We start from the raw sequence: 27,694 nt of genomic DNA on the forward strand, positions 1-27,694 counted from the left end.
AATAAGTTGTTAAGTCAAGACACACACACAGAGACTCACACACACACACACACACACACACAGACTCACGATTAAAGTCTGCTGAGCTATTGGCGTACTCGCGAATAAAACGTGTTTTCTACCTACACATACAAAACGGCGATGGTATTTCCTGTTTGTTTGTTTCGTGCTAAGCAGTTTATAGTATGCTTCGTTGTGGTTTTATTAATTCAATGGATGGCTATAAAAATAAGCATTTAAATGTGAAGGTGTTAATATTACCCACGATCTAAGCAGTTCAGTTTAAATAGACACAACAACCTTGAAGGACGTGAACATATGAGCCGGGTTTGGTGTTTCTGTTGCAGTAACTTGATACCGAACTCACAAATGGCCTACCAACACAATTGGGGTAGGAATCAGTATCGGTCATTCACCGACAGGAACCCCTCCTCCTCCCACCAGGCCAGAAATAATTCTGGTCAATCACGTGGAAGAAGTCAACCCCCACGTGACTTTACCCCTCACGTGCACGCGCCAAGTCGGCGTCCGGCCGTGGAATCGTCTCCGCCGCGGGGTGATGAGATTGCCCCCACGGCCATGATGGCCGAACTAAAAAAAATTCAGACGGACCAGCGTGACATTGAATATAGCATCCGAAAACTGAGAAAAGCCAATGAGGTCGCCGTTGAAAAGGAAGAAAAACGACTTAAAAAAAGGAGGAACAGAGAAGATTTAGAAGATGAGAAAATCGACAAAATCTCCAAACAACTAACTCTCGTTTTGGAAGAACTAAAAAAAATAAAAAATAAAAAACGTGTTCGGTTTTCTCTGAGGAACGACGCCTCATCCTTTCCCTCCCCCCCCCCAACAAAAAAGAGCCGTCATCACCATGGTCAGAGCAGGCCAATCGGCGTACAAAGAAAAGGTGGAAAAAATTTAGATCTGTTATGCCCGCCAGCTTCTACATTTAAAAACCGCGAAAAAGATCGGCACTATTCGACAAGCAGCAGCGAGGATGAGGTCGATCATTCGGTCGTCAAGGAAAATGATACCTCGACCGTCAAGGGAGATAATTCGGCCGTCAAGGGCAATAATTCTGCCGTCAATGAGAACGAGATCTTGACCGTCAATGAGGATGATAACAGTTTAAGTTCAGACTGTGAGTACTCCTCCGCCGACATTGAACTGTCAGAGGAAGAAGATGACAGCGATTAGATGACACGAGTATATAGACGAAACCCACTTGAACGGGGTCGTACACAGAACTGAACTGTATAACAAGTCATTTGTTCTCAGCACTACCCGAACATGGAATTCTCTACCAGACAAATCAACAAATTCAATTAGCCAGTTTAAACATTCCCAAAACTAGTCTGAGGTAAAAGTTTGGTGGCGTATTAGTGCTCTGAGAATGACACGATCATCTTCTTCAAAAATTCTAGTCGTACTAAATAAAAGCGAAAGTAGATCTCGCTGTGTTACGCAATGTCAATATTCTATTTGTTATAAAACCAGCGCAACAAATCTATTTTAGATGTTAAAAAAAAAAAACAAAACTTTTAGCTTCCCCCATAAGTCAATCTAAACAACAAAAAAAAGATGCCCCCCCCCCCTTTATTTTTTCTGCGTGCTGTCACTTACGGTGTTTGTTTTTGTTTGTGTGGTCTGAAGTAGTATATCCTCTCCCCTGCTATACATTTGTTTGCGTGTCTATTTGTGTGTGTGCGTGTGTGAAATATAGTACCCGAGGTTTTTTTTTTTAAATACTTCGGACAAGTCAGTACCTTTATCGATATCTGTGTGTGTGTGTGTGTGTGTGTGTGTGTGTGTGTGTGTGTGTGTGTGTGTGTGTGAGTGATATTGTATAGTCATTGAAGTTTTATCCCCAACACTTCACAGTTTTGAGATTGTCTGTTTTTCTTTCGCACCACGTGATCAATGTAGCCACCCTTGGGTTTTTTTTCCAAGGGATAAAACTTCCATGATATCACGCACATAAAAAAATGCCGCATTGAAAGAAAATCGCGTACTTTAATATGTATTATGATGTTTTGTTATACTTATAACTATAATCGGTCGAATATACTGTTTCAGGAAGAAAAAAAAGCCCTATCAGAGGATTCACAAGGAAAAAAAAGGGAGAGAAGAGAAATAGCGTATATAAGTAGAACAACACCACCCCATTATTTCTAGGAAGGAGTCACATTTATTAGCAACAACAACAACAAAAAAGTACCATGAACCCAATCGTTACCGTTATTAGAAGCTATGTCTATACAAAATCGAATGTGGAGGGTAGGACGGAAGTAAGACGGCTTCGTAGAGACAACCACGGGGACAACCAACAATATGACCCCAATTCAACAGAAAATAGGCTTAGTCTGTGCCGAATCTCCGGTTACGAGTACGTAGTGATACCCGTGGTTCAGTTAAGCAGGCTACTGGGTACTTTCAATCTCCGATTTCGATCGGAACTGCTGGGAAGACCTCATGGGGAGCGTTTCGTCTCATTGAGAAACAAAAAACATCGTGATTTTTTTTCTATACTCTGTTTAAAAAAAAAATCCAAAGATACCTTGACATTTTCAGACTCAGCTGGAAGAAGATTCGTACGTATACTGCAAGGGCGTCAGAAGGCTCTCTTTCTAGAACGACATAGCCAGGCCCCACCCCCCGCCCCCCCAACAGCAGCAGCGCCCATCATCTCGACCGACTGCGCTGATGTTCGCCAGAATGATATGGTGAACCTTCCCAAAACACCCACCCCACCACCACCACCCCCCGCCCCCCAAACAGCAACAGCAACCATCTTCTTACCCGACGGCGCTGATGTGCCACAGCCGCAAGAGAACTTTTTTGTAAATATTACACTCCCCAGCAGCCAATACCTGGCCCAAAATGATGTCATAGAACCTTCCCAACTAATCATGCCGAGTAGTTCTAATGAGACTGGTGGTAGGGCGGATCCGTCATCTTGGTTGAATGGGATAGCAGAAAGCACTATCGACGCGGCCGCACTTTATAGTTTCGACGATTTGCAGTTTAACTTTTAGAAATAAAAGGTGCGTGTGTGTAAGGGAAAGAGAGAGAGAGAGATTAAAATTAACCAATGAGTCTGTTTGTTAATATCAGTTTTTTTTTATTTTTTTATTACAGAGCGCCGTTGCAAGTTGTCAAACCAACCCCTCCCTTCCAAAAGAATGACTCTTCGGACGGATTATACTATTGTTTTGAGGCATTTAGACGAAGACTTACAGTTGATTAATCAGTCGCTAGAATATTTGGGAAACGCTAGTGGGGATGAGGATTGGTATGAAGAAGAATATTGGGGGTTAATTTGGGAGCTAGGAGATCGTATCATGGAAGAAGACCTCACCCACACTTTTGTAGAACTAGTTAAAAGAAAAGTAGATGGAATTATCGATCGAATTAGACGGCGACCTCCCATGAGGAGAGTGAATTTTAGGCAGGTATGGTTAGATTATCAATTAAGGATGGGTCAGTCTCGTCCAAACAGAACTTGTCGTAGAAGAGGTTAGGGTCTTTTTTTCGCATAGTCTTTTGTCCCTTCGAGTGTTGTATCTGTTGCTGTTTTGGGGGGGTAGGGTATGCAGTACCTCGACATAAATTGATTTATGGGTCGTGTAATAAAACCTTGTTATTTTTTTAAAATATTCGAGTTGATAAAAATTATTATTGTACGGATGGGATGTGTAGAGTGTGAGAGCTTTTATGTTGTGCAGTCTTTAAAGTCTTATATGTGTTGTTGTGAACTCTATCAGTTGCAAATCCAAGCAAGTGGGAAAACACCTACAATAATATGCCTTGTATAATACACCACATTGACACACACACACACACACACACACACACACACACACACACACACACACACACACACACACATACACACAACATACATTTGATTCGAACACGCAGATACACTACTCTTCGTAGAAGCGCACATGTGTTTATTTGATTCAATAAAACCTCGTTATAATATTATCTATTTGGGTTATACAGTTGATATTATTGTACGGATGTGATGTGTGGTCAGAGGGTGGCGTAAAGTGTTGGTACGAGTGTGAGAGTTTGATTGTATGTGTCGTGTTGTAATTTCTACCTCTCTTTTTCTATCGACGTATTGTAAAGTCTTATAATATTATGTGTTGCTGTGAACTCTATCAGTTACAAATCCAAACAATTCCCCCCAATTGTACACCACAGTTACAAACAAACAAAAACTCACCACACCATGCACCATACATGCAATTCTAACATACAGGTATACTAGACATAACACATACAGGTATACTAGACATAACACATAAAATCAGTTATTGTTCATACAATTAATTATATTGAAAAGCGTGGTTCATCCGCTCTTAAAATAATGAGAACAACATATAACAACAAAACTAAAATAAGAACAATAAATACTCCACACAGGCACGTCCACCACATCCATGCTGCCCACACATACACACACGCACGCACGCACGCACTCTCGAGCACATGAGTTGCTGCTAAGAGATACGGTGACAATTCGAATATCACAATCCTAAAAACATAATAAAACTTTTGGTCATAAATTTAAGCGGCACATGCAGCACGATTTCAAGCTATTATGATTACACAGACTAATTAAATTGGTGCATAAAACGAAATTAATAAGGGTGAGATACATTGGGCTTCAAACATGGCCTTACACATGCACTAAATAAGTGAGGTAAAATAAAGAAAAAGAGCTTGCCAAATGTTGAGACATAATCATGAAAACATAGCTTGGAAACGGATGATATAACTTAAGCAAACATTATCAAACGACACCAAGACACATACACAAATATACACGTACAGACACACACATACACACACACACACACATACACACGTGTGTGGGCACACACACAGCAAATTATATGCAAATATACACATTCGAATAGTCATTAAATGCATACAATAAATGCATGAAACTATTACAGTAGGTATCATATGCTTGATAGCAAAAGCACACACACACACACACACGCGCGCGCGCGCACGTAAATACATAGACATACAGGCACACACACACACACTCGCACGCACGCACGCACACCAATTAACGCACATATTTTCCGAGATGAAATGCGGCATATTAAGAAAGAGGTTGTAACATGCTAGGGAGTTCACGTTTACGGCACAGTGACCTTCAAGTCAATCTCTCATTATGGGGAATGCCGCAGTACAGGGAACGGGAGACACAGAGAGAGAGAGAGAGAGAGAGAGATGCGAAATCGGTAAAAACATTAACCATTTCGCCCTCCTCTCTGCCTCCGTCCATGCTTCATTTCCCCCGCCCCCCTTTTTTTTTTTACGTCTGCGCAGAAGCCGTCACCGAAGGAATGAATAAGGCGAGTGGTTCTGTTTCATGCCTTGAATACGAATCATAAAAAAGATGGGGAGGGGGTTGTGTGTGTGTGGGGAGGGGATTTGCCCGGGAAGGAAAGAGAATCAGAGTTGTTGGTAGAAGGAGCAAGAGAGTATTCAGAAATTATTACAAATCACACACAAAAAGTGAAAGATAGAAAAAAAAGAGAGCGCGAGAGAGAGAGAGAGCGAGAAAGAGAGAGAGAAAATGAGAGAGAAAGAAAGAGAGAGATTCTTACTCAGTCGTTCACAATAACTCGACCGTTGATTGAACTCACCAACGCGGTCCAACTTTTACTAGTACCGCGATGAGAATACATTATCGACAATTCAGTGATTGTGCGAAAGAAGAATGGAGCTAATGGACCAGTATCACCTGCCAGTCACAAGCCCAGGCGTGTCTCGTAAATGACCACCTACCAATCAGCCAATGCCGCGGGCGCACACAGTGTACTACTCATGGGGGTGCTAACGGCGTAGTAATTTTATTCCCAAAACTATGACGAAAATAATTGCAACAAGAAATATGACCAACTTTATAATGTAACGGAATAACGAAGCCCTTTGGTATGGACAAACTTTATATTAGTAGCAAGTTAGGGAATGGCAGTCTTAGCGCCATTATTGTAGGGACTAGTTTGTGCGGATGATCTCAAGTTATGCAGGGGTACCGCCGAGGCTGGCGTGGTTCTTTCATTTGCGCTCGAACTCGGGAAGGAGCAGGTTGTGTTCTGTGATTGTCTGACAACGCAGGCTGAGAGAATAGCCGGTAGGTGTTTAACGCTTTTTGAATATAATTATGTATCTTTTTTGTTCTAATGATGTTTTATACTGATGATTGTTGGTATAAGTAACAATATTTGTACTGCAGGTACCATGAGAAGTTGTGTAAATTAAAATGCTAGAGACCGGTCGAACGGATGAAGTGTTTCATGTCTTTGTTGACTAGCTGATATCGCCGAGCCTCTTTGTTTGGGTCAATATTATTTTTTTGTAAATTATCCCTGCAGTATGGTATATAAGGCATTTTCGTGGCAAACATGTTTAGGGCTGTGCTGAAAGTCAGGAAATAGTGTTATGTGCCAAACCGGCGTGAGGCCACTGTGGCTGCGATAACCGACCACGAAGGTTTTGCACTCTGAGACAAAGAAAGCTAGGCGTGCCAGCAGTCCACGCAATGTGTTAGCGATTAGTCGGGTTGATGTTATTATAGCGTATGTTGTTAGTTTTAAGCCAAACGCGTAATTGAAAGTAAAGAATATATTTTGAGTCACCAGTTGAAATGTGTATGGAGGTCTCCCTTTTGCGTACTTCGGAGCGGTGTCACGTGATACGCAGAAATGGGTTGGAGGGCAAGAAGCGGAACGGCTAGTAGCGTCAGTGCGCCGCTCGATGATTCGGGAGTGTTTTAATTGAATAATGTCAAAATCAGGAACAAAAACGGTCGACCAGCCAAAAGAGAAGTACATTACATCATCGAGTGACGTTGCTAAAGTGCGATACTTGGAGAAATTGACCGAAGCTCTTTAGTTTCAGATTACATATATAATTTCTGCTTCAGTGTGTGTGCATGAGTTTTCATTTTGTTATTATTCAAGAACTTGTAGTTCTATTTCTAACTTTGTATGTTTATGTGTGAAGCTCTTTAGTTTTAGATTACCTATTATTTCTGCTTCAGTGTGTGTGAGTTTTCATTTCATTGTTATTCGAGAAATGGTATTTCTAACTTTGTATGTTTATGTTTGGAGAAGCGATTCTTTTTTCCTTTTTGGGATCAAGTCTGGTGTCTGCTTTAGTGCTTACTTTGATATTACCTTAGAACATTTATTGTGAACCTGTAAATGTGTAATGTGTGTGTGTTTTTTGTTCTTCTTTTTTATTTTTTCTATTTCGTTTTACTTTAGTGCTGCTGAAGACAGTAACTAAAAATTTCCCTGAATTCAGTGTTACGTGTTTTTTGTTTTTAATTTTTATATATATGTTGACAATGACAGTTCAGTTAAATAAAGCGTTGAACACATTATATGTATTTTAATTTTTACCAATCTGTCACTCTGTGAATGTGAAGCTGGTGTGAGTGTGATATTTAACACATTACTTTTGATTTGTACCTAATCTCTGCCTTTGTTAGCTCCAGTAGGTGTGTTTTCAACAGTTTTGTTCAATTTTGTGAAACGTTACTGTTTTGAGACAAACCAGACACATATTTTTCCGTTTAGGACAGCTGGGCTCAACATATTAACTTTGTTGACTAAACAAAGGAGCCATTACACAGATACACACTCATTCTGACAATCACTCACCAGATTCTTCACAATTAAGAAATGTCTCAGATAAGACACACGCAAGCTGCTGAGTATGCTATGTTATGTAGATTGTGGGTCTTGTTCATTGTGTATGGTTTTATTATTAGTTATGTTAATTCTAGTTATTGTAAAGCGCATTGAGCATATACATGATTATGCGCTATAGCAAATGTCCATTATTATTATTATTATTATTATTATTAAGCTTTAAAAAAAAGTCTTAAGAACAAAAACGTTACTGCAACAACAATGTATTTATTAGTTCTTACTAAAATCACATGCTTCAATAAAAAAAAAAGCATAAACTGTACAGACATGCTAACCAGCACTGATTAAGGCACACACTTGGAGTCAAAAAGCTATGGCATCAACATAAGCAGTGTTGAATCTGTTTCAAATTGCACACTTCAGTCAAAAAGCTATGGCATCAACATATGCAGTGTTGAATCTGTTTCAAATTGCACACTTCAGTCAAACATCACATGTCTGACAATGAGTGAATTAGTGTTTCCAATCAATGAACGGTACCTGTTTACATATAAAAACTGACAAAAAAGTGAGAAAAAAAAAGAAAAGAACTGTACACACACACACTTGGCATCAGATCTCAAAATCAAATAAGGAATAGTGTTGAGTCTTGAAAATGCTTTGAATTATACACACTTGAGCCAGGAAGCAAAAAAAGGAACTACACTCATGCCAGCCAGCACAAGTCATACAGATACTGTACACAAGTCAAATCAATACTGTGTTTCAGGTTTGGCATCCACATAAACAGTTTTGTTTCTGTTTTAAATCACACACTTGTCAATAAACTATACAGACATGCTAACCAGCATTGATTAAGGCACACACTTGAGTCAAAAAGCTATGGCATTAACATAAGCAGTGTTGAATCTTGTTTCAAACTGCACATTTCAGTCAAAAAGCGAGTGAATCGGTGTTTCAATCATTAGCAAAATTAATACTGCTGTTGAGGTTTGGAATCAATGAACAATAACTGTTCACACATCAATACTGTCAAAGTGTAAAAAGAAAAGAACTGTACATGCACCTACATACTAAGCATCATATCTCAAGATCAAATAAGGAACAGTGTTGAGCCCTTGAAAATGTTTTCAATAATACACACTTCAGTCAGAAAGCAAAAACAAAAAAGTAACTACACACATTCCTGCCAGCACAAATCATATAGATACATAAGTAAAATTAATACTGTTTTTCTGGTTTGGCATCCACAGAAGTTATGTTTATGTTTTTCCTGTTGATTTTTTTCAGCCACGCTCTCCTTCTTTTCTCCAGTAAATCTCGGTGTCTTCCTCCAGCGTCGACTTTCGGAATTCTGAAAAATGCAAGAGCATTTTCCTTGTTGCTTCGGCTTGTGCAACCGATTATGCAACAAGTATTCACCATCTTGAATGAAATTTAGCCAAATCGTCGACGCAAATACGGAATCGCCGCAGCGAAACTTCGCGATCGGCACCACGCTTCCATGTTTTCGCTAAGCGGCGCGGTGGCTTCTTGCCCTCCAAGCCACGGTGCGCACGAAGTGATGACGTCAATAGGGAGACCTCCATATGAGGCAGTCTGCCACTATTTTTCTTGCCAAATAATGCAAAAGCATGGTGCTGAATACCAACAAACTCAGAATTTTATGCTGGGACCATAAGTATTAGGATTAGTTTAGCCACATTAATTTATAAGGGAGTATATCATGTAGTGTTATTCACTTGCTTATCAGGTGGGCCCTGCCTGGCGCAAAGCTGTGATATGGTGCGAGGAAACCCAGCCTGACTTGGTGTTTTCAGAGGTTCGTAATGTTGTGAATAATGTTGTGAATATTTGTGTCCAAACCCCCGGCCTCCCTTGTCAGTCTTTTATTATGTTCTAAGGACGCCAGGCCATAATGTATTTTTTTTTGTATTTATTTTTTTATCAGTTGTGTATAATGCCACTATATAATGATTTATTTAAATGTTTCCATCGATGACGTGTCCCTTAGTTTTCTTTGACATGTCTTTATAATGTTCCCCTACCAACAGGTCCCCGTAATGTTTCCGTAATGACATGTTTTTATAATGTGCTCCTATCAACATGTCCCCGTAATGTCTTCTGTAATGACATGTATTGATAATGTTCCTTTTCCGAAGATGCCTCTATGATGTGTCTTCGTAATCTTCATTGTTCAAAGGTGCCACCGTAATGTTCCCTTTAACGATAGGTCTCTGTAACGTCCGTCGTAATGTAGAGACCTGGCTTTGGAATGTTTCTTTTGATGACACGTTTTCGTAATGTTTTCTCCAATGACACAACTTGCGATATATACCCATTATTAAATGCCATATCTTCGTAATACCTTCTGAAATGCTTTTTTTTAATGACATTTCCTCATAATATCTCTTTATCTTTCGCGAGTTTACAACATTTTGTTTTATATTTTACACACAGAAAGGACCTTTCAACTTCAAAAAACAACAACAAGGAAAGCAACCCCGACCCCACAAAGCCAGCCAGCTAGCCAGATCGTCTCAAATTTTTAACAAAAAAGGTAAATGTGTGTGGTTGACCCCTCCTTTATTTTGTATGTGTGTGTGTGTGTGTGTGTAAGAGAGAGAGAGAGAGAGAGAGAGAGAGAGAGAAAGAAACAATTTGTCTTTCACTAGTTAGGGGGAAAACAACACCATTGCATTCGCATTAAACTTATATTTATTTTCTTAATAGGAAAAGATTTGTGAGATATGACATAAGTCATCAGGTCTAGGGTTTTAAAAAGGCACGGTCCACGAAACTGAAGGCTCGTTTCGGTTTCGTGTGGGACGAAAAAACCAAGGCCACAACAGGAGCTGAACGGAAAAGGCCACTGTAGAATTTAAAATAAGTAGTTTAATTAAGTTTAATTAGGTCTAAGTTTTAAAAAGGCGGAGTCCACGAAACTGAAGGCTCGTTTCGGTTTCGTGTGGGACGAAAAAACCAAGGCCACAACAGGAGCTGAACGGAAAAGGCCACTGTAGAATTTAAAATAGGTACTTTAATAATTAAGTCATCAGGTCTAAGTTTTAAAAAGGCGGGGTCCACGAAACTGAAGGCTCGTTTCGGTTTCGTGTGGGACGAAAAAACCAAGGCCACAACAGGAGCTGAACGGAAAAGGCCACTGTAGAATTTAAAATAGGTAGTTTAATAATTAAGTCATCAGGTCTAGGGTTTTAAAAAGGCGGAGTCCACGAAACTGAAGGCTCGTTTCGGTTTCGTGTGGGACGAAAAAACCAAGGCCACAACAGGAGCTGAACGGAAAAGGCCACTGTAGAATTTAAAATAGGTAGTTTAATAATTAAGTCATCAGGTCTAGGGTTTTAAAAAGGCGGAGTCCACGAAACTGAAGGCTCGTTTCGGTTTCGTGTGGGACGAAAAAACCAAGGCCACAACAGGAGCTGAACGGAAAAGGCCACTGTAGAATTTAAAATAGGTAGTTTAATAATTAAGTCATCAGGTCTAGGGTTTTAAAGAAGGCGCGGTCCACGAAACTGAAGGCTCGTTTCGGTTTCGTGTGGGACGAAAAAACCAAGGCCACAACAGGAGCTGAACGGAAAAGGCCACTGTAGAATTTAAAATAGGTAGTTTAATAATTAAGTCATCAGGTCTAGGGTTTTAAAAAGGCGCGGTCCACAAAACGAAGGCTCGTTTCGGTTTCGTGTGGGACAAAAAAAAAACCAAGGCCACAACACAGGAGCTGAACGGAAAAGGCCACTGTAGAATTTAAAATAAGTAGTTTAATAATTAAGTTTAATTAGGTCTAGGGTTTTAAAAAGGCGGAGTCCACGAAACTGAAGGCTCGTTTCGGTTTCGTGTGGGACGAAAAAACCAAGGCCACAACAGGAGCTGAACGGAAAAGGCCACTGTAGAATTTAAAATAGGTAGTTTAATAATTAAGTTTAATTAGGTCTAGGGTTTTAAAAAGGCGGAGTCCACGAAACTGAAGGCTCGTTTCGGTTTCGTGTGGGACGGAAAAAACCAAGGCCACAACACAGGAGCTGAACGGAAAAGGCCACTGTAGAATTTAAAATAGGTAGTTTAATAATTAAGTCATCAGGTCTAGGGTTTTAAAGAAGGCGGAGTCCACGAAACTGAAGGCTCGTTTCGGTTTCGTGTGGGACGAAAAAACCAAGGCCACAACAGGAGCTGAACGGAAAAGGCCACTGTAGAATTTAAAATAGGTACTTTAATAATTAAGTCATCAGGTCTAAGTTTTAAAAAGGCGGGGTCCACGAAACTGAAGGCTCGTTTCGGTTTCGTGTGGGACGAAAAAACCAAGGCCAAACCAGGAGCTGAACCAGGAGCTGAACAAAAAGGCCACTGTAGAATTTAAAATAAGTAGTTTAATTAAGTTTAATCAGGTCTAGGGTTTTAAAAAGGCGGAGTCCACGAAACTGAAGGCTCGTTTCGGTTTCGTGTGGGACGGAAAAAACCAAGGCCAAACCAGGAGCTGAACCAGGAGCTGAACAAAAAGGCCACTGTAGAATTTAAAATAAGTAGTTTAATTAAGTTTAATCAGGTCTAGGGTTTTAAAAAGGCGCGGTCCACGAAACTGAAGGCTCGTTTCGGTTTCGTGTGGGACGAAAAAAACCAAGGCCGCAACAGGAGCTGAACGGAAAAGGCCACTGTAGAATTTAAAATAAGTAGTTTAATTAAGTTTAATCAGGTCTAGGGTTTTAAAAAGGCGGGGTCCACGAAACTGAAGGCTCGTTTCGGTTTCGTGTGGGACGGAAAAAACCAAGGCCAAACCAGGAGCTGAACCAGGAGCTGAACAAAAAGGCCACTGTAGAATTTAAAATAAGTAGTTTAATTAAGTTTAATCAGGTCTAGGGTTTTAAAAAGGCGCGGTCCACGAAACTGAAGGCTCGTTTCGGTTTCGTGTGGGACGAAAAAAACCAAGGCCACAACAGGAGCTGAACGGAAAAGGCCACTTCAGAATTTAATAATTAAGTCATCAGGTCTAAGTTTTAAAAAGGCGGGGTCCACGAAACTGAAGGCTCGTTTCGGTTTCGTGTGGGACGGAAAAAACCAAGGCCAAACCAGGAGCTGAACCAGGAGCTGAACAAAAAGGCCACTGTAGAATTTAAAATAAGTAGTTTAATTAAGTTTAATCAGGTCTAGGGTTTTAAAAAGGCGCGGTCCACGAAACTGAAGGCTCGTTTCGGTTTCGTGTGGGACGAAAAAACCAAGGCCACAACAGGAGCTGAACGGAAAAGGCCACTGTAGAATTTAAAATAGGTAGTTTAATAATTAAGTCATCAGGTCTAGGGTTTTAAAAAGGCGGAGTCCACGAAACTGAAGGCTCGTTTCGGTTTCGTGTGGGACGAAAAAACCAAGGCCACAACAGGAGCTGAACGGAAAAGGCCACTGTAGAATTTAAAATAGGTACTTTAATAATTAAGTCATCAGGTCTAGGGTTTTAAAAAGGCGGAGTCCACGAAACTGAAGGCTCGTTTCGGTTTCGTGTGGGACGAAAAAACCAAGGCCACAACAGGAGCTGAACGGAAAAGGCCACTGTAGAATTTAAAATAGGTAGTTTAATAATTAAGTCATCAGGTCTAGGGTTTTAAAGAAGGCGCGGTCCACGAAACTGAAGGCTCGTTTCGGTTTCGTGTGGGACGAAAAAACCAAGGCCACAACAGGAGCTGAACGGAAAAGGCCACTGTAGAATTTAAAATAGGTAGTTTAATAATTAAGTCATCAGGTCTAGGGTTTTAAAAAGGCGCGGTCCACGAAACTGAAGGCTCGTTTCGGTTTCGTGTGGGACAAAAAAAAAACCAAGGCCACAACACAGGAGCTGAACGGAAAAGGCCACTGTAGAATTTAAAATAAGTAGTTTAATAATTAAGTCATCAGGTCTAGGGTTTTAAAAAGGCGGAGTCCACGAAACTGAAGGCTCGTTTCGGTTTCGTGTGGGACAAGAAAAAAACCAAGGCCACAACACAGGAGCTGAACGGAAAAGGCCACTGTAGAATTTAAAATAGGTAGTTTAATAATTAAGTTTAATCAGGTCTAGGGTTTTAAAAAGGCGCGGTCCACGAAACTGAAGGCTCGTTTCGGTTTCGTGTGGGACGGAAAAAACCAAGGCCACAACACAGGAGCTGAACGGAAAAGGCCACTGTAGAATTTAAAATAGGTAGTTTAATAATTAAGTCATCAGGTCTAGGGTTTTAAAGAAGGCGCGGTCCACGAAACTGAAGGCTCGTTTCGGTTTCGTGTGGGACGAAAAAACCAAGGCCACAACAGGAGCTGAACGGAAAAGGCCACTGTAGAATTTAAAATAGGTACTTTAATAATTAAGTCATCAGGTCTAAGTTTTAAAAAGGCGGGGTCCACGAAACTGAAGGCTCGTTTCGGTTTCGTGTGGGACGGAAAAAACCAAGGCCAAACCAGGAGCTGAACCAGGAGCTGAACAAAAAGGCCACTGTAGAATTTAAAATAAGTAGTTTAATTAAGTTTAATCAGGTCTAGGGTTTTAAAAAGGCGGAGTCCACGAAACTGAAGGCTCGTTTCGGTTTCGTGTGGGACGGAAAAAACCAAGGCCACAACAGGAGCTGAACGGAAAAGGCCACTTCAGAATTTAAAATAGGTAGTTTAATAATTAAGTCATCAGGTCTAAGTTTTAAAAAGGCGGGGTCCACGAAACTGAAGGCTCGTTTCGGTTTCGTGTGGGACGGAAAAAACCAAGGCCAAACCAGGAGCTGAACCAGGAGCTGAACAAAAAGGCCACTGTAGAATTTAAAATAAGTAGTTTAATTAAGTTTAATCAGGTCTAGGGTTTTAAAAAGGCGCGGTCCACGAAACTGAAGGCTCGTTTCGGTTTCGTGTGGGACGAAAAAAACCAAGGCCGCAACAGGAGCTGAACGGAAAAGGCCACTGTAGAATTTAAAATAAGTAGTTTAATTAAGTTTAATCAGGTCTAGGGTTTTAAAAAGGCGGAGTCCACGAAACTGAAGGCTCGTTTCGGTTTCGTGTGGGACGGAAAAAACCAAGGCCAAACCAGGAGCTGAACCAGGAGCTGAACAAAAAGGCCACTGTAGAATTTAAAATAAGTAGTTTAATTAAGTTTAATCAGGTCTAGGGTTTTAAAAAGGCGCGGTCCACGAAACTGAAGGCTCGTTTCGGTTTCGTGTGGGACGAAAAAAACCAAGGCCACAACAGGAGCTGAACGGAAAAGGCCACTTCAGAATTTAATAATTAAGTCATCAGGTCTAAGTTTTAAAAAGGCGGGGTCCACGAAACTGAAGGCTCGTTTCGGTTTCGTGTGGGACGGAAAAAACCAAGGCCAAACCAGGAGCTGAACCAGGAGCTGAACAAAAAGGCCACTGTAGAATTTAAAATAAGTAGTTTAATTAAGTTTAATCAGGTCTAGGGTTTTAAAAAGGCGCGGTCCACGAAACTGAAGGCTCGTTTCGGTTTCGTGTGGGACGAAAAAACCAAGGCCGCAACAGGAGCTGAACGGAAAAGGCCACTGTAGAATTTAAAATAAGTAGTTTAATTAAGTTTAATCAGGTCTAGGGTTTTAAAAAGGCGGAGTCCACGAAACTGAAGGCTCGTTTCGGTTTCGTGTGGGACGGAAAAAACCAAGGCCACAACAGGAGCTGAACGGAAAAGGCCACTGTAGAATTTAAAATAGGTAGTTTAATTAAGTTTAATCAGGTCTAGGGTTTTAAAAAGGCGGAGTCCACGAAACTGAAGGCTCGTTTCGGTTTCGTGTGGGACGAAAAAACCAAGGCCAAACCAGGAGCTGAACCAGGAGCTGAACGGAAAAGGCCACTGTAGAATTTAAAATAGGTAGTTTAATAATTAAGTCATCAGGTCTAGGGTTTTAAAAAGGCGCGGTCCACAAAACGAAGGCTCTGTTTGTTCTGTGTGGGACCAAAAACCAAGGCCACAACAGGAGCTGAGAACGGAAAAGGCCACTTCAGAATTTAAAATAAGTAGTTTAATAATTAAGTCATCAGGTCTAGGGTTTTAAAGAAGGCGCGGTCCACAAAACGAAGGCTCTGTTTGTTCTGTGTGGGACCAAAAACCAAGGCCACAACAGGAGCTGAGAACGGAAAAGGCCACTTCAGAATTTAAAATAGGTAGTTTAATTAAGTCATCAGGTCTAGGGTTTTAAAACGTTAGAAGGTGGACGCGGCCAACACCAGGAGGCCATTTTTCCCGCCCCAAAGGCCAACGGAGCTGATTATGTTCTGAGAAAGAACGGGTAAAAAGGCCATTTAGGTTTAGACTGTAAATTAGGTAAGTTTAATTAAGTCATCAGGTCTAGGGTTTTAAAACGTTAGAAGGTGGACGCGGCCCACTAAGGCCATTTTTCCCGCCCCAAAGGCCAACGGAGCTGATTATGTTCTGAGAAAGAACGGGTAAAAAGGCCAGTTAGGTTTAGAATTTAAAATAGGTAGTTTAATTAAGTTTAATCAGGTCTAGGGTTTTAAAAAGGCGGAGTCCACGAAACTGAAGGCTCGTTTCGGTTTCGTGTGGGACGAAAAAACCAAGGCCAAACCAGGAGCTGAACGGAAAAGGCCACTGTAGAATTTAAAATAGGTAGTTTAATAATTAAGTCATCAGGTCTAGGGTTTTAAAAAGGCGCGGTCCACAAAACGAAGGCTCTGTTTGTTCTGTGTGGGACCAAAAACCAAGGCCACAACAGGAGCTGAGAACGGAAAAGGCCACTTCAGAATTTAAAATAAGTAGTTTAATAATTAAGTCATCAGGTCTAGGGTTTTAAAGAAGGCGCGGTCCACAAAACGAAGGCTCTGTTTGTTCTGTGTGGGACCAAAAACCAAGGCCACAACAGGAGCTGAGAACGGAAAAGGCCACTTCAGAATTTAAAATAGGTAGTTTAATTAAGTCATCAGGTCTAGGGTTTTAAAACGTTAGAAGGTGGACGCGGCCAACACCAGGAGGCCATTTTTCCCGCCCCAAAGGCCAACGGAGCTGATTATGTTCTGAGAAAGAACGGGTAAAAAGGCCATTTAGGTTTAGACTGTAAATTAGGTAAGTTTAATTAAGTCATCAGGTCTAGGGTTTTAAAACGTTAGAAGGTGGACGCGGCCCACTAAGGCCATTTTTCCCACCCCAAAGGCCAACGGAGCTGATTATGTTCTGAGAAAGAACGGGTAAAAAGGCCAGTTAGGTTTAGAATTTAAAATAGGTAGTTTAATAATTAAGTCATCAGGTCTAGGGTTTTAAAAAGGCGCGGTCCACAAAACGAAGGCTCTGTTTGTTCTGTGTGGGACCAAAAACCAAGGCCACAACAGGAGCTGAGAACGGAAAAGGCCACTTCAGAATTTAAAATAAGTAGTTTAATAATTAAGTCATCAGGTCTAGGGTTTTAAAGAAGGCGCGGTCCACAAAACGAAGGCTCTGTTTGTTCTGTGTGGGACCAAAAACCAAGGCCACAACAGGAGCTGAGAACGGAAAAGGCCACTTCAGAATTTAAAATAAGTAGTTTAATAATTAAGTCATCAGGTCTAGGGTTTTAAAGAAGGCGCGGTCCACAAAACGAAGGCTCTGTTTGTTCTGTGTGGGACCAAAAACCAAGGCCACAACAGGAGCTGAGAACGGAAAAGGCCACTTCAGAATTTAAAATAGGTAGTTTAATTAAGTCATCAGGTCTAGGGTTTTAAAACGTTAGAAGGTGGACGCGGCCCACTAAGGCCATTTTTCCCGCCCCAAAGGCCAACGGAGCTGATTATGTTCTGAGAAAGAACGGGTAAAAAGGCCATTTAGGTTTAGACTGTAAATTAGGTAAGTTTAATTAAGTCATCAGGTCTAGGGTTTTAAAACGTTAGAAGGTGGACGCGGCCCACTAAGGCCATTTTTCCCGCCCCAAAGGCCAACGGAGCTGATTATGTTCTGAGAAAGAACGGGTAAAAAGGCCAGTTAGGTTTAGAATTTAAAATAGGTAGTTTAATAATTAAGTCATCAGGTCTAGGGTTTTAAAAAGGCGCGGTCCACAAAACGAAGGCTCTGTTTGTTCTGTGTGGGACCAAAAACCAAGGCCACAACAGGAGCTGAGAACGGAAAAGGCCACTTCAGAATTTAAAATAAGTAGTTTAATAATTAAGTCATCAGGTCTAGGGTTTTAAAGAAGGCGCGGTCCACAAAACGAAGGCTCTGTTTGTTCTGTGTGGGACCAAAAACCAAGGCCACAACAGGAGCTGAGAACGGAAAAGGCCACTTCAGAATTTAAAATAAGTAGTTTAATAATTAAGTCATCAGGTCTAGGGTTTTAAAGAAGGCGCGGTCCACAAAACGAAGGCTCTGTTTGTTCTGTGTGGGACCAAAAACCAAGGCCACAACAGGAGCTGAGAACGGAAAAGGCCACTTCAGAATTTAAAATAGGTAGTTTAATTAAGTCATCAGGTCTAGGGTTTTAAAACGTTAGACGGTGGACGCGGCCCACTAAGGCCATTTTTCCCGCCCCAAAGGCCAACGGAGCTGATTATGTTCTGAGAAAGAACGGGTAAAAAGGCCATTTAGGTTTAGACTGTAAATTAGGTAAGTTTAATTAAGTCATCAGGTCTAGGGTTTTAAAACGTTAGAAGGTGGACGCGGCCCACTAAGGCCATTTTTCCCGCCCCAAAGGCCAACGGAGCTGATTATGTTCTGAGAAAGAACAAGTAAAAGGCCAGTTAGGTTTAGAATTTAAAATAGGTAAGAGTTTAATTATTAGTTAATCATCAGGTCTAGGTTTTAAAACGTTAGAAGGTGGACGCGGCCCATGAGGCCATTTCCCGCCTCCAAAGGCCAACGGAGCTGATTATGATCTGAGAAAGAACAAGTAAAAGGCCATTTAGGTTTAGAATTTAAAATAGGTAAGAGTTTAATTAAGTCATCAGGTCTAGGTTTTAAAACGTTAGAAGGTGGACGCGGTCCATGAGGCCATTTCTCCCGCCCCCAATGACCTAAACTTAGCATGCTACCTTTAGATGAATTTACCGAATACTACTTTTTTCTTTAAATATTTGATAAAGTTATTCTTTGAATTAACCTTTTTAATATTTTGCCTATTTTACACCCCCATTATAACAAATTTTGGACAAGATTGGTAGTATGCAGAGTGTTATTGAAGTTGCTAAACGTAGGAGCTTCCTTTATAAATACACCACTTGTTTTTTATTCAAGTAATTTGACTACAACATTCGTGAAACAAAACTGTTTGTGTTCGGTGTGCTTTCGTTTTGGGATGTATGAAGAGTAATATGATTTTTTTTAAAGGGGGCGATTAACTTTGTAACAATTATTCCATGAAAAATAAGCAAAGTGATTACAACAAACATCAATTCCTGTGTCATGTTTTTTTTTATTAAAATGTATACATCGGCCGTTTATTTACCTATTGCAGAATGACATGCCAGTTAAGGTCGTTTCATTGACTATTTCAAGATAGCTCTTTCATATTTCTTTCCATTCTTTGCATATGCCTTGCTGTTCGTCTGTCCGGCCATGGTCATGCCGCGGCCGATCGTCCGTTGTTGACATTTTGATCGCCTTGCCACGTCATCACTGAGGGGGAATAGAACGTAACGGGATATATAATAGTAGCTACATTTCGTTTTAATAAAAACTGAAGCATGTGAGTTATATAGTTGATATCGTTGTACGGACGTGATGTGTGGTCGATGCTATACGCAAGGAGGTGGTGGCGTATAGTGTCGATTGGCAAGAGTGTGAGAGTTTATGTTGTGTAGTCTTGTAAGTCTTGTATGTGTTGTCGTGAACTTTATTAATTCAAGCAACAACAAAAAACTACGTACAATAATATGCCTATACACCACATTAAAAAACAACAACAAACAAACATACATTCAATTCGAACACACAGACACGCAACTTCGGCGGCGACGCACATGTGTTTATTTGATTGAATAAAACCTCGTTATAATATTACCTATTTGTGTTATATAGTTGACATCTACTGGCCTTATATACAATTTCATCTCACACGGCATCATTCCAGAGCGCCTAGAACTGTACCCACGGAATATGCGCGATATAAGCCTCAGATTGATTGATTGTACGGGTGTGGTGTGTGGCCGATACGCGAGGGTGTGTCGCTTGGCAAGAGTGTGAGAGTTTATGTTGTGTAGTCTTGTGTTGCTGTGAACTCTATCGAATCTAAGCAATTCCCCACATAACACCTACAATAATATGCCTTGTATAATACACCACATAAAAAAAGAAAAACAAACATACATTCAATTCGAACACACAGACTACACACTCGTCCGCAGCTTCGGCGGCGACGCACAGACAGGTATACTCTGGACATACAATATAAGATCTTTTATTACCCACAAAATTAATTACAATAATATATGGAAAAGCGTGGTACAACAACAACAAAAAAGTAAGAACACCCTAAGTACTCCAGACAGGCACGTCCACCACAGTCCATCAGTTACACACGCACACACACGCATATATATAGATAGACGGACACACATACACCTTTACAAAAAAAAACACAATTACATACACGCACACATCATATGTACACACACACACTCACACACACACGGTTCGGAGAATTACTCATGCACGCCGCGTACACACACATACACACACACGCACGCACACACACACACTAACAGATGTGTACAAAATGAACACACACCCAACAAAAAAGCAGGCATCAGTTAAGGGGAGAGAATGCGTGAAAAAAATTTGAGCTCTTCTGACGCGGAGAAACCAGTCTCTCCCGCGGTGGCGGTTTGTGATGATTTGATCGTTGGGGTGAATTGAAGCAATTTTCTTCTGGTTTAAAACCTTGTTCTACATTCATATGATGAAGGAAGGATGTATAATATAACGAGGCCGGTGAGCAGTGTCTCTCTCTTTCCCCAGGCCAAATCAATATACGGTACAGTTTGAGAAGTGTGACCCGTTGTGACCGCCGCCGCGGTGTGTGTGTGTGTGTGTTGTTCATCTGGATACTTTACCTGGGATTTGTTACCGGTGAAATTTACTTCCAAGGTTGGTTTATTTTTTTAATAACCCTCCAGTGGTAATAACAACATAACACACACACAGCTTCTTTTTTTATTTTTTATTTTAGGATTATCATGATTACAATTCTAAACCAACAACGTCTCTTTTCGTTCTTCTCTCTGGTCACTATGGGAGAGTAGTAGCACTCGACCGCCCGCCCGGCGGCGGCAGTGGCCTACTTTCGGTTTTGTCGTCCCATTTTCTTAGAAACTGAGAATAACAACAAACTTTCCGCATGAGAAAAAAACAAAACACCCTCACATCCATGAGATAATAATATAGCGGGAGGAGTCACTTTGTGGTGACCGAGGGTTGTCCGAGACGACTATGATAAACCTCGCTAAAAAAAAAAAGGAGACTGGTTTTTCTATGCCATTCTTACAACAACAACAACAATATTATAGGTCGGCAAGAGTCCTTTTTTTGAAGAAGAAGAAGAGGCGGCCCCCAAGGGGTCGGTGAAACTGTGTGTGTGTGTGGGTACACTGGCATTCGTTCTTTGAAGTCATTAAATCTTCTTTTGTTGTGGAAGCTTGTCTGTCTACCGTGTGTGTGTGTGTTTTACCGTGCAATAACTTGTTTTTCGGGCTTCTTTTCCCTCTCTCTCTCCCTCTTGATTTTTTTTTTTTTTTTTACAGTCAGATTTGTTTGTATTAACCGGGTAATGTCCTTCGCTTTGTTGTTTGTTTGTTTTCTTTGAAATTGTTTTGTGTTGTCGTGGTGTCCTTCGCTTCGTTGTTTGTTTGTTTTCTTTGAAATTTTTTTTAAGTCAGATTGGGGACGGTAATACTCCGATTCGGACCCAAATTTTGAAAAACTTTGTTTTGATACAAGATTTTCTTCTCGACATAAAAAGTCACGCTGAAACCCCGTAATGTCTTAGTTAGAAAATGTGTCTTCATCGGCTCAAAATTTCATTGTAATCTATAGCGAGGGTTCTTCTGGGGTTTTCAACATGGCCAAATGTGATCTCAGGCAGTGTGGGGATAGTGAAAATATAAGAGGACCATAGAACAAAGAATTTCCCACTTGGGCTATAACATAGTCTTAAAAAAAGGTAATGTCTCGTCTTTGTGTGTGTGTGTATGTAAAAAAGAGAGATTCGTTGGAAACCAAACAGATTTAGACAACTATACCCCGCGTGATTCAATGGAAGTAACCCCTCTCTCTCTCTCTCTCTCTCGGGCTGTACATTTGGTCAAAGGGAGGCAACCACAGTTCTCATAACGGTGATGTCAACGGGCCTCTCTCTGCGCGTGTGTGTGTATGTGTAAAAAATAGATATTCGTTGGACACCAAACAGATTAAAAAAAAAAAAAAGAGTAGCTAAAAAAAAAAAACACACACAATTTTTCATATTATGTGTATAAGCAGCAACACAAACTAATTCTCCGCTAATTCTCTGCCCCGCGTGATCCAATGACAGTAACCTCTCTCTCTCTCTCAGGCTGTACATGTGGTCAAAGGGAGGCAACCACAGTTCTCATAACGGTGATATCAACAGTTCTCTCTCTGCGCGCGCGTGTGTGTGTGTTTATGCGAGAAAGGTTTTTACATCCGCCCAAATGGTTATATTGCACAAAGGACAACGTGAAAAGTTATTGCCGCACTCCACACAGTAATGAAAATGTCCACAGGGAAGAAAGGTTAAAGATCGGGGTGTTTTAAAACAACACTGACAAAGTTCTCCTCGCTTCAAACGTTTGTTTTCTGACAAGACCATTAAATACTTTGTAGCGGCGGCATCGGAAGAAATTAGTGGCTCGTTTGTCGTAGAGCTGACTTTATTTTCTGCAGTAGAAACATCATTATTTGTAGAAATTCGCTGCGATGACGACAGAGTCTCGCTGGCGCTGGTATTACTGTCTTCTTGGTTTGTTGCTTCGACGGCTAACATCAACTTTCGTATGTTAATGGTTTCGTTGTTTTGGAGGAAGTGTTTAGCTGCAGCGAGCACGTGTTCCCGAGAATAACCGAATTGTGAATGTAAAACTTCAAAATAGGGTTGTTGGGTTATGTGCAGGTCTAACTCATCCACCCGCGGCGATGATGAGAGCCGCGGCAAGACACCAGCATTCCCTTCCATTTTCAAAAAAAACAACCCACAAAGGAGGGTAGAAAATAAAGTGTGGGCTCGCCACCACGTGATGATCAGTAGTATTATAAGAGACCCAGCAGCAGAACTGAACAAAGTCCTCCCACCATACAAGCTATTTATGACACTTTCCGGAAAGGAAGAGAAAATGAAGCGCGCTGGTAATTATTGGCAGCAGCCGCAACGACTAAACAGTAATAACCTACGGCGGGTTGTTCAGTTTTTACAAAAGTGGTCTCCGGCAAAGTTCTTATCCCTCCAACAGCTTACTCTAAAACTGACAACATTAATCCATCTTTTTTACTACGACGAGCTTGTAGTATTGCAACCTCACTATGATCGAAGACTGTGCGTTGTGACCTACACAAAGGCGTACTTGAAACGAACAAAGTCTATTCGTCAGAAAGGAGAAACTCATCTACTAATAAGTTACAAAAAACCTCACCAAAGTGTTTCGCGAAATACTCTCAAACGTTGGACAAAACAAACTGTAACACTCGCAACAACGCAGCGTCGACCATCTCCAAAACTCAAACGATGATTGTAAGAGGAGCGGCCCCTCCAGTTTTTTTGTTGTATTGTTTGTTGTCTACTCTTTTGGTTTATTCGGGTTGAGTCTGCTCTGCGTCCGTATAAAGGCTACAGTCAATGATCATTCATCACCACACACACACCATCGTCGACTGAGTAGGAAGGTTTAAAACTAAATCGTGCTGACATAATGAATTTACACACAAGTCTCCAAGCGATGCTACAATGGCCTTTACCGCTCATGTTGAATCCACCTACGACGTATCACGCAGCAGTTTGTCCTTCGAGCTTGGATCCGATCATGGAATGTCCGATTGTATCGCGCATGTTAAAAAATAAAAGCGCCGGCGTACAGAAATGTATAATTTGCATAAAAGAATGGATGGTCCCTTCACGCCAAACGCTAGTTCTTTCGAGCGAGGGAGTTTCTTTCGATACACTGTCCTGCTACAGGCCACTGTGCTTGCTGACGAACGAATGTACAGACACTGCATCAGAGGTGATCCTCCCTCTGTTACGAACTCAAATTTTGAAAAATAGCGCGACATCCAACCACGTCATGGCAGCGGCGTCGGATGCCGGTGTGCATTTTAACGTGTTCTTCTTCGGCCTGGGGTCGAACGAAAGTTTACTGGTGCGATGGAAGGAGACTTTGTCTGCTGCCTTGGACAGCAGTAATAATAATAGCAACAAAATCATCGTAAGTGTTCGATTGTACAACTTTGTGGACGCGGCGGCCGGCGGCGGTCAGGAGCAGCATGAAGAGGTACACCCTAGACTGTTCGTATCCGAACTACCATTCGGGGCGTTAGTCGAAAACTGTTCATGCCCCACCGAGCGAAAAAAAATCAAGAACATGATGATACGATATCACGACGTTCTCTGCGAAAACAACAGGATGAACCCTGAAGAAGAGCAGCATTCACCTTACGTTTGTGCGGTGACAAAGATCAAAGGGAAGGTCGTTCCATTCAAGGAGTCTGTATGGAAGAATAACGAAAACTATTATCTTACTTTCAAAGGAGTAACCGACAGAGATGTTTTGAGGGCTTTACGGGGATCGTCGACATTGCCCTACACTGTGAAACCATGTAGAATGGTGCCGGATGAGAAGAAAACTGATACGGTGGCGGCATTGGCGATGAAATCCCGACTAAACGAGTTGGAACGAAATACAACTTGTAAAGTGTGCCTCAAGAATCAAGCCCGCGTATTGCTGCTTCCGTGCCAACATCTTGGCTTGTGCATTACGTGCTTCGAAACGCTCCGCGGCGGCCAGAATACCTGGACGTGCCCTTTCTGCAGGCATACAGTAACGAATCACGTGTCACCGGTATTCCGAGTCTAGAAGAGCAATCAAGACAGCACTGATACGGCTAGGGTAGTCAAGTATGTTGCGATACGTAAAAGCTCGCCATCAAAAAAAGATGTATAACTACTACGTGGGATGTCAACGGGGGATTAGCGGGAATTTTGCGTGTATGTTCCAATGTACGCAAGTATTCGGAATATCCTACTCTGCAGTTGATAGGTCTATAGATTTGCCGAATGATGATGATGATCGGGACGAACTCAGACGTCGCAAGTTCGATCACACCATTCGTCATTTTTTAACATCTAATCAAGACGGCGAAACAGAGTATTGTTCGGATTGTCACGGAAAAAAGTTGGTAAAGGAAAGCCAGGAAGAAGATTTTCAAATCGGTGACCGCATCCACCATTTTTTAGTAATGAGTGACTACACTCGCCGTTTAAGTAACGCGTGGAATATATATAAGCATTGTTCGCGACTTACAGCGCATCTAGAATGGGAGTGGTGTCTTGACGGCGAATATCCAACACCTCAGTATTTTATTGAAATTGGTTTGACCGGCGCTGCATTCATTCTATGCAATATTCGACCTCTAGTAGCGAACGAGGATGATAATGATGAAATTAATAAAACAGCAAAACAACTAAGCGAAATAGATATCTGCAGTTTCTTCTATGAAAACTGTAGTCGTCTTTCCCGCCACGAAGCTACACGGTGTATTCGCTCGCCCATACCACCCGAGTTTCTCACCAGCGACCATTTTGACTGGTGATAGCGGGCTGACAACATCATACCAGACTCGTGGGAGACTGACTGAGTAGTACAATGACTGACTCTGGGGAAAACGAGGCAGTTGTAGTTGGTTCCGCTTCCTCCGTTTTCCGTCCAATCAAGCCGAAGCGGCTAACCTATTCGGATTTGGGCATTATTATTGCCAAGGCGAAACGTGCTGACATGGCCGGAATGACACAGAGGGTGGCCAGTTTTGAGAGGAAGTGGAATAAGGACTATACACAGACCCCTCAAATGATCGCGGACGCTGGACTATACTACGCGGGATATGCGGATTGCACTCGCTGCTTTTTTTGTGGTGGGGGTTTGAAAAACTGGGAAGCGCCGGACGACCCGTGGATAGAGCACGCCCGCCATTTCCCCAAGTGTACGTACATCCGTGTGCGTAAAGGACATAGGTTTGTTGAATTGGTTCAGATGAAGAATAAAGCCGGGGAACAATTGTCTTTGGAAGATATTGAAACGGCTATGCGCGCATTAGATATAGATGATTCGAGGGAAATTAATACAACCAACACCAACACCACCACCTCTACTACTACTACTACTACTACATCAGATGAGACGCCGCTAAATATTGATCAGTTAGAAGTAGAAAACGAAGAACTTAAGACGCGACTGATCTGTAAGATCTGCATGGATAAACACAGCTGTGTGGTGTTTTTACCTTGTGGTCACCTTGCAGTCTGTTTTGAGTGTGCTGTTGTCCTTACACATTGCCCAATCTGCAGGGGTCGGATCAGAGGATCCGTTATTGCCCAGATCGTGAACTAGCCGTGTTGCTAACCTTCTGCACCGCTCCTGCCCGGAAAGTCGTTTCTGAATAAGCACACCTCTTAGTATCATTACCCTGCTGCTGCTGGTGTAAATATGATGCGGCGGTACATGAACGCTCGCTATCGGAAAAACATTTACAAATGCCAACATCCTGGCCAGGAAGTCAAAGGCAACTTTTTGAGTATGTTCCAATGTTCCCAGATAGAAGGAACTTCGTACTCAGCACACGATATGTACATGGACGACTGGGCTTACGATAAAGAACTTCGAAATCATCTCTCCATTCACACTATCCGTCATTATTTGACATCTAACGATCCGCAAGATGAACATTATTGTTCGGTTTGTCATGAGAAAAAAGACGTGGTGGAACATTTCAAAATCGCCAATAAAGCTCGTAATTTTCTAATGATGACAGAGTATGCTAACCGCCTCCAGGATATTCCATACCAGTATAACCATTGTTCGAGGCTGGCTGGTGATCTTTGGTGGAAATGGATTATAGAAGACTTTCCAACGGCTCGATTTGATTTAGAAATTGGTTTGACCGGCGCTTCATCGATTGTTTGTAGAATTCAACCTCGCGTTATGGAAGATGAGGAAATGCAAGAAATTGCGAAAGAGCTTGGCCAAAATAGGAATCTGCGTCCATACACCTGCATTTCTCCCTCATACGTTGATATTTACTTGACTGAGTATGACGACTTTTATGACTGACTGCGGTTGTACACGGAAGGGTCCATGAAATTTCTCTAAGTTCTTCGAGATGCGGGGTGGTAAAATATTATGTTTGTATGCACAATTTCGTGGTTTTTCTTCGTTTTATTATTTTTGTTGTATATAATTGATACTAGTAAATAAATAAAATAAAAAAATCTGAACACCGTGTTATGTCTGTGTGTGACAAAGGGATAGAGAAAGAGAGGGTGCATGTGCGTGTGTGTGTGTGCGTGCGTGTGTGTGCGTCAGTGTGTATGTGTTCGAGCGAGAGAGAGAGAGACTAGAGAGGGTATGTGTGTGTGTTTCAAAATGCGATCAATGGGAAGCAATTCATCATAAATGGTTATGTAGAAATGTTAAGTAACTTCCCTTGATGTTTTGCGTATATGGGCCGCGCATGTGTGTGTGTGTGTGTGTGTGTGTGTGCGTGCGTGTGTGTGTGTGCGTCAGTGTGTATGTGTTCGAGCGAGAGAGAGAGGGAGGGTGTGGGTGTGTGTTAGTGAGTGTGTGGGTGTGTGTTAGTGAGTGTGTACCAAATGGTGATCTTGGATCATACATAACAAACACATCATGTGCTACGCATATGCACACGCACGCAAACACACACACACACACACACACGCACACATACACACACACGCACGCAAACACACACACACACACATACACACACACACACACACACGTAATGCACACGCATACAAACACACTTACACACAAATACAGACAAGTCTT

At 41.6% G+C, this 27,694-nt stretch overlaps 1 protein-coding gene and 1 long non-coding RNA gene across 5 annotated transcripts; both read left to right on the forward strand.

Moving 5' to 3' along the window:
* Positions 1–10,254: 10,254 nt before the first annotated feature.
* Positions 10,255–19,321, forward strand: LOC138973965 (uncharacterized). 4 transcript variants are annotated; one of them, XR_011458241.1, is made up of 4 exons: positions 10,255–10,455; positions 15,549–16,134; positions 16,281–17,625; positions 18,378–19,321. It is a non-coding gene; the product is annotated as an uncharacterized lncRNA (long non-coding RNA). The 4 variants fall into 4 exon arrangements; XR_011458242.1 differs by lacking the exon at positions 10,255–10,455 and having other exon boundaries at positions 14,952–16,134; positions 16,281–16,755; positions 17,061–17,625; XR_011458240.1 differs by lacking the exon at positions 10,255–10,455 and having other exon boundaries at positions 14,952–16,134.
* Positions 19,322–25,062: 5,741 nt separating this feature from the next.
* On the forward strand, positions 25,063–27,107 carry LOC138973961 (baculoviral IAP repeat-containing protein 7-B-like). Its single transcript, XM_070346658.1, has one exon. The coding sequence runs from the start codon at positions 25,496–25,498 to the stop codon at positions 26,234–26,236; it is 741 nt and encodes a 246-aa protein (XP_070202759.1). The 5' UTR covers positions 25,063–25,495; the 3' UTR covers positions 26,237–27,107.
* The last annotated feature ends 587 nt before the right edge of the window (positions 27,108–27,694 follow it).

This window comes from Littorina saxatilis, linkage group LG8 (assembly GCF_037325665.1).
Source record: "Littorina saxatilis isolate snail1 linkage group LG8, US_GU_Lsax_2.0, whole genome shotgun sequence".
Taxonomy (NCBI): Eukaryota; Metazoa; Mollusca; class Gastropoda; order Littorinimorpha; family Littorinidae; genus Littorina; species Littorina saxatilis.